Source organism: Seriola lalandi, unplaced genomic scaffold (assembly GCF_002814215.2).
Source record: "Seriola lalandi dorsalis isolate HSWRI2012SDOR001 ecotype SW California unplaced genomic scaffold, Sedor1 jcf7180002054912, whole genome shotgun sequence".
In the NCBI taxonomy this organism is placed as follows: domain Eukaryota; kingdom Metazoa; phylum Chordata; class Actinopteri; order Carangiformes; family Carangidae; genus Seriola; species Seriola lalandi.
In genome coordinates, this window is record NW_019525464.1 from 981,371 (window position 1) to 993,391 (window position 12,021).

At 42.3% G+C, this 12,021-nt stretch overlaps 1 protein-coding gene across 1 annotated transcript in view; it reads left to right on the forward strand.

The window, feature by feature from the left end:
* The window catches only part of kalrna (kalirin RhoGEF kinase a), a 140,273-nt gene extending 128,305 nt beyond the window's left edge, over positions 1 to 11,968 (forward strand). Inside the window, exons 57-68 of the mRNA XM_023430817.2 lie at positions 2,510 to 2,672; positions 4,777 to 4,839; positions 5,052 to 5,079; positions 6,159 to 6,321; positions 6,486 to 6,607; positions 6,726 to 6,857; positions 6,948 to 7,109; positions 7,303 to 7,381; positions 7,519 to 7,570; positions 8,017 to 8,165; positions 8,566 to 8,704; positions 8,812 to 11,968. Of these exons, the coding sequence (XP_023286585.1) occupies positions 2,510 to 2,672; positions 4,777 to 4,839; positions 5,052 to 5,079; positions 6,159 to 6,321; positions 6,486 to 6,607; positions 6,726 to 6,857; positions 6,948 to 7,109; positions 7,303 to 7,381; positions 7,519 to 7,570; positions 8,017 to 8,165; positions 8,566 to 8,704; positions 8,812 to 9,369 (1,810 nt within the window). The 3' untranslated portion in view covers positions 9,370 to 11,968. The remainder of the gene's footprint in view (positions 1 to 2,509; positions 2,673 to 4,776; positions 4,840 to 5,051; positions 5,080 to 6,158; positions 6,322 to 6,485; positions 6,608 to 6,725; positions 6,858 to 6,947; positions 7,110 to 7,302; positions 7,382 to 7,518; positions 7,571 to 8,016; positions 8,166 to 8,565; positions 8,705 to 8,811) is intronic.
* Positions 11,969 to 12,021: the final 53 nt, after the last annotated feature.

The following is a 12,021-nucleotide window of genomic DNA, read 5'->3' on the forward strand; positions in this document are numbered from 1 at the left end:
CCCAGCACTTCTTTCCCCGCAGACAGACGCACTTCTGGCTGGACTCGAAGAGAACTGAGGTGACAAACCTCTGTCTACCCGTTTTTGTTTGTTTTTTGTTTTTTGAATCGACACCCATCCCCAGTTACTAACTGTTCAGTGCCTCCTTCCTTCGCCTCCTAACTCCTTGTTCCCTCATATCCTTTCCCTCCTCCTCCCTTGTAAACAAACTCTTGGACCTCACAGGAGACTTTTCTGGGGTATTTGTTGCTCCTCGGAGGTAAAAGGTACAGAACTGGTCTCTTACTGTCCGTCAAGCTGCTGCAGTGACAGTTTTATTTCTGAGCCATTGTCACTTGACGGCTCTGTGGCAACTACATGAAAATGGATTTCAGGCTTGCAGATGAACTAAAACACACTCACACACTGATAAATTCCCATGTAAAAAGAGTACTGAGGAGTTATCCTGCAGAAATAGACTGGATAGAAAATCTTGTAACTTGTAGCTGACTCTGGAAACCAGAGGGAGAAAACCGTTGACGCTCGTGTGGAGCTAAAACCGGACTTTATTATTTCAGTTCCTAACACCCTGCTTTTTTTTTTTTTTTTTCTTGTTTTGTAATTTCCTTTTTCTTTTTACTGTTTTTGGAAAAAAAAAATCTCACCTGGGGCATTCAGGTGGACTCAGCCCCGTTCTCCGCATGGAGAAGATTTATTTTGTTGTCTGTGGCAATCTATACAGAAATTTGTGTTTATTCCTCTTGTTGTTGTTGTTGTTGTTATTTTTCTGCCTTGTAATTATTATTTTATTTTACGGACAAAGTTGGATTTATTTCCTCCTTCATGTTGATTTTGTTTATTGTGTCGGCAGTTCACTGTACAAAGTTAATTTTTTGGTTTTTTCGACTGAGGCTCTCGAACATTCCTGTTAAAAAAATCCCTTTTGCACTATTTAAAGATGAGAAAAAATATGAATGAAGTCAGGCTGTGCAATATGTTTCATTTAATGGCAACGGTCAGCATTGTACTGTTGGTAGTCTAATGATAATGATTTTAAATGTATTTTAAATATGTAAAATAAACCTTTTGGACTTGAGCATGAGTTAGAAAAGCGACGTGAAGGTGAAGTTGTTTTGTTCTGCGTTAGGCTGGAGATGGTTGACAGTTTGTAGTTTTTAATATTTGTAAATAAACTACAACAGCAAACGTGAAACTGAGCGTTCTGCCTACTTCTGTGTGCACTGTAACACTAGACGAGACGTAGATCAAAGAGACCGACGTGACATAAACTGAGTAAGGTTTTATTTCTAAACTTACAGATGAGCCTCTTCAGGAGATGAAGACAGTTCAGTTCAGTGTAGAAAGTTTCAAACACCAAAACACTAGAGCAACAGGTTTTATACCGACATTGTCTGCACCTTTTCCCTGTATGGTTGATTTCAGCTTTTTATATTTGTTCTTACTGTAATGACATTTATTTTGATATTTTTGTTTGAGTTTTTACTAACCTCCACGGTTTGACACTCCACAGAACGTACAAAAATTAAAATTTAATTTAATTAGAATGGGAAAAAATAGAAACTGCTGGTTTTGCTTTTTGATTTAGTATTTAAATGACTTTCCTTTAACAAACTGTTTTGTGAAAGTGTGAGTGATAACAACGAGGTAGTCGTTAATAAGTGTTGATTACAGTCTGATTATTGCTACTGACCAGACGAGTCCTTCTACTCGTTGACTTTCATTAGTATTTGAAATACCTGAAATTCATCACTTGACACTTAAAAAGTCGCAACACTCAGTTATAAATGTGTTCAGACCATAACTAAAAGATTTAGTTTAATAAAGGCAGATGTTTAATTTGCATCTGCATCAAATTATTGGTAGAACAAATATATATATATGTAAAATTTGATTTATTTGCACTGGAGACACAAGCGTAACAGTGATGAAAATGTTAACAGTGTTGTGTTGGAAGAAGTTGTGACACTTTATTTCTCTCTCTCTCTCTCTCTCTCTCTCTCTCTCTCTCTCTCTCTCTCTCTCTCTCTCTCTCTCTCTCAATAAAGTCAGACCAGTGTCGTTCTGTCACTCTGTCCTTCCTCTCCTATATAAACCTAATGGACCAGAAGAGTCTGGCTGCAGCTTCAGGCAACAACGACCCCGGACCCTCAGCCATAACACAACACACAAACATTTAGACAGACACACATGCAGGGTGACGCAGATTATTGCTATAATAAGTATGTATGTAAATACAGCTTATCAATGCTAAATAGTGGGGACTTACAGTAACGTGTCATCAGCTTTCCTTGTGCATTAGACAGTTAAGCCTTGTATCCATAGCTACAGAAACATCACACTAAATCACTCACAAACTTCCCAGTCACTAGATGGCGATAGTAAGCTAACAGAGGCTCCTGAGAAAGTTATGGTCTGTCGGCCATGTTGCCTCTGCAGCCAGACTAAGCTGGACGCCGCTGAGCTTCTCTCTGATTGGCTGGTTGATGTTTCTCGTTCCTGTACCGTACAGGAAGTCTCTGTCGTGGAACACGCTGCGTGCCAGGAAGCGCGCTGAAGCCAAGGACGTCACCTTGGTGGGGGTCAGAGGTCACGAGAACGGCCTCCTCCGTAAGCCCAAAGAAACCACACCCCCTCCCCCGCTCACCTCCCCCGCCCCCAGGGCAAAGGGCAAAGTGAGTAAAGCAGGCCGACGGCGCACGCTGGTGATGTCATATTTGTGTGCCAAAACCCCCTCACCTGCCCCTGCCCCACTTGGTTTTTATTTTTTCTTCTTAACCCGTGTGTGTGCGCGCATGTGTTTGTTCAAACCTACAAACACACACAGTAGTTTTTGTGTCTCAGTTTGACTCCAGCAGTGATTCTCAACCTGCATGACTTCACACGTACATTCACTTATTTCCAATCAATATTTTTATCTTATGTATTTGTCCCAACATGGCTGCCGGAGTCTGTGACCCTGCTTGGTTTGGTACCTCATGCGTTTATGGATCCCTGCGAGTCATGAGCAAAAGCCAAAAGCACAAAGCAGCTGAACCAGAACCAAAGATTTAGTCAGGAAGTGGAACAACGAAATCCATTCGCACATTCTCACAGAACAGAATCAGCTGGAAGCCTGGTGACAACCTGCCCGTGCAAAACTCAATGACATCAAAGTTTAACTTACCTTCTGTGGTGACGCCACCAGTTGCATCAATTTCCATCCATGAAAGTGTTAAAATGCTGGTGCGACCTGACGAGGTGCAGGTTAGGTGGTGATTAAGGTAATAGAAGCGTAAATGACACTTCAACACATGTAAATATTAAATGGTTGAGAATACTGCGTGTTTTTTCATTTTTCTTTTTCTTTTTATGTTTTTACCCCAAAACCTCGACTGCACTGGTTGAAGAATAAACTCAGATTTCTTTTTGTGTTGTTTGATTGATTTCCCCTCCCTGTGCATGGGTAGAAGTAGACTCCAGTGATTTATTGTTTGACTGATCCAAGTTTCCGTTGCTGAGTCTCTGTTAACTAGTGTTTTCTGTGGTGCACTAACATGTAAAACATTTGTTTATATATAACATCATCCCGTGAGTGAGTAGAGAGATGGGAAATGGAAATAATCATCAGTCATAATGGTACCAACATGATACGACAGATATTTCAAAGTAAAAGTCCCGCATGAGAAAAGAAACATGAAACAAGATTCTTCTTCTGCAGCTACAGATGTGGGTGATATACGGAGTTTCATTCTTAAGCTCATCATGTGAAACAAACAAAGCGTCTGTTTGTTTTATCTCTTCCTGCCTCTTTATATCGTAACTACTTTCTGTTTGCATCATGTTTAATGAGCATGAAATCCCTCTGCCCAGCAACTGTCCGGTCTCAAAGGGAGTGTAGACACCGTTTCTACATGACTGACAGATGTCGGCATTTACTGTGACTGTTGAAAACATACTGATGAAAAGTCAAACTGTTGCTCACCATAGTTCTGTACTTTGAAGCACCTGAGGATCTTTTTTTTTATGTGGATTTTTAAAATCAAAAGTATTTGAACTCGGTCATTCAGCAACAGAATAAAGTTGGAATAATTATTTCCGTTGAAATCAGTGTGAAGCAGCAGCAGGTTTGTCATTCACCTTCGATACAGAGTCTGTTATCTTTTAATAAAGCGAGAACATGGATTGTGCCTGCTGTCCAGAGCAATAGGAGAGGAGGTGGAGGGGATCCTACGTTCTGCAGCATCACTCGTATTCACAAAGGAGATGAGTTATTGGAGAAACTCCACTAATGCTAAAGAGGCACTGATGCTGATATTGTAATGATTCGACACTCAGCTGTGGTTGGTTGCTGCTTCATGGACTGTGGGAGGAGCTGACCTGAGAGTCACAGCATGAGGCTGCTGTTATTTTATATTTAATCTCATGAAAAGACCGAAAACCGCGGCAGCTCTCAGGTGAGTATCAGGGTTCTGTGAAGGACGGAGAACGTCAGAGATGTTCCTCAGCAGAACCCTCCTGAAGCCATTTGTCAATAACGTTCACATTCTTAATATTCTCTCAATCCTCCTCATTTTACTCCCTCCCTCCCTCCCTCTCTCCCTCTCTCTCTCTTCAATCATTTCTGTATTTCTTTTATCTGCTTCCTTTTCCCTTCCATCCTTTCCTTCCTCCTTTCTTTCCTCGTTCTCCTCCTCATATCTTTTCTCTACTGCCTCCACCTCATCGCATCCTACACTTCCCTATCTTTTTTTTTCTTCTTTTTCTTCTTTCTTGTCTTCCTCCCTCGTTCTCCACCAGGACGTTCACACTTCAGATGAGTCAGACTGCGATGATGACCTCGACCCAAAGACAGGCATGGAGGTACTGATGCACACGTTATACTTGAGGACCACAATGTGGAAACATGTTCCATGGAGTTCATGTGTTTGTCTTCAAAAAGATGAGAAATGGCACAGAATAAAACAAAAACTTGGTGCAGATGGAAAATTGTTCTGCAGTTGCTGTTTTTATTTGTATCGTGTAGAAAACTAAACCTCACCTCAACTTTAACTTTGACTTCATCTGTTTTCCAGCTTCTCAACCCAAACTTCATCCAGGAAGGTAAGAAATGAGAAAAACCAGCGTAGCGACGTACTCATCAGCATTAGCTTCAGCCGTTGCACTTTGTTTTCTAAAATCTGTGACACATGATGAAGAGGTGTTAGAGTCATAATGGATGAAGCTAAATGTAAAGTTCACAAAGATTACAACCTGCAGATGGTTCTGATGACCCAAATGTTTTTATCTACTATATTTATATAATGATGAATAACACCAGAATCAGCCTGTTCCCACTGGAGGGCTGCTCACTGGGCCAAAGTCCACATCTCCAATGACTAGTGAAATCTGGCAGCCACATAAACCAGACTAACATTTAATCATCACTTGGCTGATTATCTGTCCGGCTTAAATACCACTACAAAGTAAAGGTTAGAGAAAACCTGTGTTTATAAGGACGAAGGGACTGAAATCATGTTCTCAAGCTGCACAATGTGCGGTCCAGTCCGTTGGAGTGTTTGGACAGTTACACATTTGTTCTTCAGGCTCTGAGCTGCACCACATTCAATTTGAAACAAAATAATAGATACGACATTTAAGTGCCAAATGTCAGCTTTAATTTGAGCAGGTTTATGTCAATATTGAAAGAAACCCTTTAAATACACCGTGACCAAAGCACAAGCCGACACCTCATCTGTCAGACACAGTGCTGGTTCTGTTCATTCAGGCGGACTGTGATCCTAAAGACAGAGCCAGAACAACCGAAGGGGTTTTCAGGACGAGCTTCTTTCCTGCAGCTGTAGCGCAGACTAAAGACACAGAGACTCCTCTACAAGGCCTGAGAGCGTCACCGGGGGGAGACACAATCTGTCTTTTCAGGCGTCATTGACTGCAAATGATTTTCCACCAAATATTAAATATGATGATTTCATGTTTATCTGTTCAATTACTTTTGAACCCCTCAAATATGATTGAATATTGATGTAAACCTGCTTAAAGCTGAGACTCGTCAGAGCCTGAAGACCAAAAACTGTCTGAACGGTGCTGTATTGATCAATATATTAAAGTGCATAAATAATAATAAAGTTACTAGAAATTGGAGTAAGAGCTGAGTGGACAGTAGCTTGTGTGTTTGTGTGCAGTGGCTCCAGAGTTCCTCGTCCCTCTGTCAGACGTGGCGTGTGCGTTCGGAGAGACTGTCGTCCTCTGCTGTAAAGTCTGTGGACGCCCCAAACCCTCCGTCACCCTGAAGGGCCCCGACCAGAACCCAGTGACCAGCAACAGCCGCTTCACCATCGACATCAGGTAACGCCAACTGAATACGTTTTAAGTCGTCTTGGTTTTATACAAACTGTGCTCGCTGTAGTTAAATGTTTATATTTCCTTCCTCTTCATCATCCTGTTCCTACTCTCCCTCCTCTTCTTCTTCATCTCTTCTCTCCCTTCCTCATCCTCCTCCTCCTCACCAGGGATACAGGTGACATCTTGTTGAAGATCTGCAATCTGATGCCTCAGGATACGGGGATCTACACCTGTGTTGCCGTTAACGACCACGGCTCTGCCTCCTCCTCCGCCTCCATTAAAGTGCAAGGTAACGCAGTAACCCTGGTCGGCACCAGGCAGTTAATCAGCTGTGATGGTACTGTGAGATTTTAGTTTTAAATTAGCCTCCATGTTTTCTAGACTGTTGATTTTGTGCCCTCTTGCAGGTATCCCAGCAGCCCCAGGGCGGCCAGTGGCTCAGGAGGCCAGCAGCACGGCGGTGATGGTCCACTGGCCGCCTCCGGCTTCATCCGCTCACAGCGCCGTCAGCAGCTACACTGTGGAGTACAGACAGGAAGGTAAGTGTCTGAAAATTGGTAATGGAACCAGAAGAGACAACCAGACTAAGCATCTTCACTTCTCCATCTCCCTCCATGTCTCATCTACAGACTCGTTGCTATGGCAACAGGTGGCCAGCAGCAGGGAGGAGTGTGTTCAGATCGACACTCTGATCCCCGGTGGTCACTATCAGTTCAGAGTGCGAGCCTCCAACCGCTGGGGGGTCGGCCCGCCATCAGAGCCCTCCAATATGGTCACACTGCCCAGCAGCAGTAAGTCTGCACACGCAGTTTCATAATGAGGGAACAAAAACCTCTTTTACCACAGAAAACATCTGCACCTTTCGCTTTCTTTCCAAGACTGAGATACAGATATTTGATAGATGATGCAGATAATAATCACATGGAAGGTTGAACATGAAACGGAGTTAATAATCCTTCCATCCTCTGCTGTTTCTCTGTCCAGACTCTGGCTATGACGGAACAGGAATCCAGTGGAAAGAAAACTTTGACTCCACCTTCTCTGAGATCTGTGAGATTGGGAGGTAAAGTGTCGCCTGGCAAAACAGCGACTTTTCAAACTGATGCTGCTTTTCACAACCCAAACTTGATTATGCAGCCTCTGTTTTTTTTTTTTTAATTCAATATCTCTCAAGTTTTGTCGCTTCTTCTTTTTTACCAGGGGACGATTTTCAGTGGTGAGGAAGTGTCTCAACAAGACAACAAAGAAAGAGGTAGGAGCCTGCAGACTAAGACTGTGTGTAATGTGTTGCAAGTGTGTTTTAAGGTTAGGTTGTTTTTTTTTCTTTGCATTAATCTTTTTATTTAATTTAATTTAATTTATTTAATCTTTTTAGCAAAGTTCTCATTCACTAAATAAGATTATTTTTATATTTGTACTGAATGTATTTAGACTAATAGTTATTTTAACTTGAGTTAAGTTTTAAATTTAACAGGTTTAACTTTGTTATTTTGGGTGTTTTCTTTTGCAGCCACATTTATATTTATTGAATTAAGGTTTCAGAGAAGTTTTGTTGATGACAGGTTTTTATCTTCTTAATGTAGTATATTGCAGTATAATCTGCATTTTCAAGTCAAGAGTTTATTTCCTTTACATATTTTTATTGACCTTTTATCTTCTGTGTCAGTGTGCTGAAGTGTGTTTCACTTTTCTTTCAAGGTTGCAGTGAAGTTTGTGAGTAAGAAGATGCAGAAGAAGGAGCAGGTGGCTCACGAGGCGGACATCCTCCGACATGTGCAGAATCACCAGCTGGTGGCGCTGTTGGACACATACGAGTCTCCCACCTCTCTGATGCTGATCCTGGAGCTGTAAGTCTGACCTAATTCAAGAAACACCCACCTTTAAACTTGAATTAAGTTACTGTAACACAGTTAACGGTTTTGTCTTTAACCCATAGTCTCTTAAAACTTTACATGTGATGAAGTTTAAATATTATATATCAGCAACTAGCTAGCTAGCTTAAAAAAAGTTGCAGAAATTTGAAGCAAAGTTTATGTCCCTAAATTGTTTTACGTCTTTTAAGGTTCATTACAAAGCAGCTATTGAGTTTTTAAATCATTCACAAAGTTTCTGTTTTTACTTTTCTGTAACTTAACTGTTAGCAAACTAGCTAGCTGGCTACATAATGCTATCAGTTATATTAGCTAGCATGATACCTAGCTACGAAGCTAACATTAACTCAACTTTGTCTAAACGTGACTTCATCAGGCTGGAGGATGGTCGTCTACTCGACTACCTCGTCGCCCACGATGAGCTGATGGAGGAGAAGGTGGCGTTCTTCATCAGAGAAACTCTCGAGGCCCTGCAGCACCTTCATACCTGCAGAGTAGCACACCTGGATCTGAAGGTTCCTTGCGCCTTCAATCTTTGAGATTTATTTACGTATCTACAGAAATGCTTTATGAAAATGATTATCTTCCATCTGTTTCTGAATCCTGTTTCTCTCTCCTCCAGCCTGAGAACATCATGGTCGACCTCCACTCTCCCACCCCGTGCATTAAGCTCATTGACCTTGGCGATGCAGTCCAGCTGTCCGCCCACCGTCGTTACGTTCACCTCCTTCTTGGAAACCCAGAGTTTGCTGCACCTGAGCTCATCCGTGGGACGCCGGTCTCCGTTGCAACGGACGTGTGGAGCCTTGGCGTGATGGCCTACGTGATGCTCAGCGGCGTTTCCCCATTTTTGGACGAATCCCCGGAGGAAACTTGTGTCAACATCTGCCGCCTGGACTTCTGCTTCCCGGACGAATATTTCCGCGACGTGAGCCAGGCGGCGAGGGATTTTGTGTCTTCGGCGCTGCAGCAGGATCAGAGGAAGAGGCCAAGTGCCACTTCCTGTCTGCAGCACCCGTGGGTAGGTCGTGGGGGTCCACATGGCGGGGAGTACTCCAAGAAGCCTCTGGACACGACGCGTTTGGCCACGTTCATTGACCGAAGAAGACAGCTGCACGACGTCAGGCCCATCACCAATATCAAAGGGCTGGTGAGCAGCAGCATGGGAAACACACTGTGACGGAGAGAAGATCTGAGTGTCCGAACACTCAGTAACAATCCACCTGTGAGGATACCAATAATAACAGTACAATACATTTTAAGCATTTAATTATCTTTAGTATTTATTAATGTGAGAGTGGGAAAAGGAAACGGATAAGGATCTTCTTGTTAGAACCACTAGGTCACTCTGTCGCCTCTAGACCAAACCTTAGAAACAAAAAGAAATCATTGAAATTCATGGCTGTAAAATATTTAAGTGTTGACCAACATTTCATCTGGTCTTTGTTCACCTACTATCAAACAATACCTACTGCCTAGATGCCCCATAAGAACCCAAAGAACCCGCTCAACTGACCACTGTGAGCAAGCACGATGGCAACATGTTCGGTTCTCTTTACATTAAAATGTTTATTTTTACAGGGAAAAATATATTTATCAAAGGCAACTGATTTGTTAATCCCAGCGTGGAGCTAATCTTAGTCTTTGTCCTTAACTTGGATCTGCAGAAGGTTGTTTCATCTTCACCTGAGTCACAATGCTCTCGCTCAGGGACACTTGGGCAGTACCAGGACTGGCCTGTTGGTGGCCTCACTAGCCAACTGGACGACAGAGTCTGCGCCAATGTGGAGCATATTACCAGCCATGCTCAGTGAATTAGGCTAATATAAGTGAACATATGAAAGAGTTATGAAAGGTTTTTGACCACTAGAGGGCACTACGCCATCCAAAACCAGAATCAAACCCTGATAATAACTGTTATACACTGTGACAAATGTGCTAGTAATGTGTTTGTTGTCATTTAATTTGAGCTAAATTAAGATCATGAGAAACTCTGGAAGAAAGAAAGAAAAAGTCTGATCAATTTAATCAGATTGATCACCATGAAGATGTTTTAGAGTAGTTAGAAAAACTTCGGTTAATGTTGGTACTTAGTGAGTTGAGGTCAGGGTTCAGCAGCACTGACAGGCTTTTCAGTCTTTGCGGACTGAACCTTGGACTGTCGGTAGACTGTAGCTTCAGTGACAAAAAGTTAATTAGGGATAGTGAGTTTGAGGAACAGTGCGATGTTTAATTTAAACAACACCATCAAGAATGTCGTAGAAAACGTCCTCAAGAATGTTTCATTCAGGATGTCTGATGTGATGAGAGATGGTCAGTACAGAGTTGCCGTCAGAAGTAGACGTTTTCTCCATTAGCAAGAATGTTTAGCTAATTGTGGTGATTGTTGAGCATGTGTCCGTTTGGTCAGTTGTGGGAATTTTCTTCACAGTGAAAAATCAAGCAAAACTGAAAAGTTAGATGCTGAAGTTTCTCCTAAACTGCATCAAGCAAGAAACCTGGACTTGTGGATCTTTAAGTTTCCTGGATGATTCCAGGTAACAGGTCCGACTGTCACCTGTAGGTGCGATCTAACCCAACAACATCAAGTTTTTTTTGGACTGGATGCAACAGGATTGAGCGTTGCTGTGATACCTTTAAATTATTGAATGTTAATTTATTTCAGGACGGCGGTTGACATCATATTTGCAATGGTGACCTGGACCAGTCTGGTCTGTGCTGAGTGCAGCTGATGTATTGACTGAATCAAACCCAAATACACTGAGCTGAACTGAAGTCACTGAGCAGCTGCAGAACTGTGCAGCAGCAGAGTTTGCTTTCTGGATATTGTTGTGGTGAACTGCTGGAGTTTACATCAAATCACTGACTGAGCTGTACTGAACCGAACTGGACTGAACCATCATGAAATACAATCACCTGGCTTGAATGGGCCAGAAGCATCACATCAGAAAAAACTGAGGACTACTGGACTTGACGCAGGATTCCCGAGCACAGAAAAGGCACCGTGGAGAATGACATCTGTTCTAAAGGACACACTATTTGTTCGTATCACTGTTTACAAAAACTTGCTTAGGTAGTTTACAAAACAGTAGAATAATCAGGGAAAACCTGCATGTAAAAATCACCAGGGATGGTTTAGAAACCAGGTTAGAAATCTGTTTCTAGAAACAAAAACCTGTGACATTTGGTGTGAAGGTGGGAGATGAACTCCACCCTGAGACTTCTTTGTTTGTACATTCGTCTACCAGCCGCTGTGGCAAATCACCACCTGTGGTGTTTGGGTCTCATTCGTTTGGCTTGTAAATTAGCTCGAGTGGCGGACGAACTGGTCTTGGATTTAGCGGCTGCTGTGGCTGGCAGACAGAAGAGTCTGTTTACTGTCCTGTTTCTATTGATGAATGTAATTTCTTGTAGAATGTGTTCTGCCATTACAAGTGCTGTCCTCTGCTTTCACCAAATGCTTTCAAAGCCCCCCCCCCAGCTATTTTGCTTCCCTCCCAATTCCCCCAATAAGCATTTAGTGTACTACAATAGTAAGCATTTATTTTCATGCAAGTGGGGATGCAGAATGGTGCAAATGTAAGCAACCCACTGTTCGGTAGAAGCAACTATCACCTTTGATGTGTAGTACAACAACATCCATACAAATCTGCAAGTAATGTGATGTAAGCCTGTGTTTATCTGTGCAGCTGTAATGAGAACTATTCAGGTACCACCGGGTGCTGTTCATCTTCTCAGCAGGGACTTTGGATCAGTACTAAGAAATATGGGACATGTTGTTTCTGCTTCATCTTTTGAACTAAGAAGCGTCCTAAAGGCAAAGACCAAACGG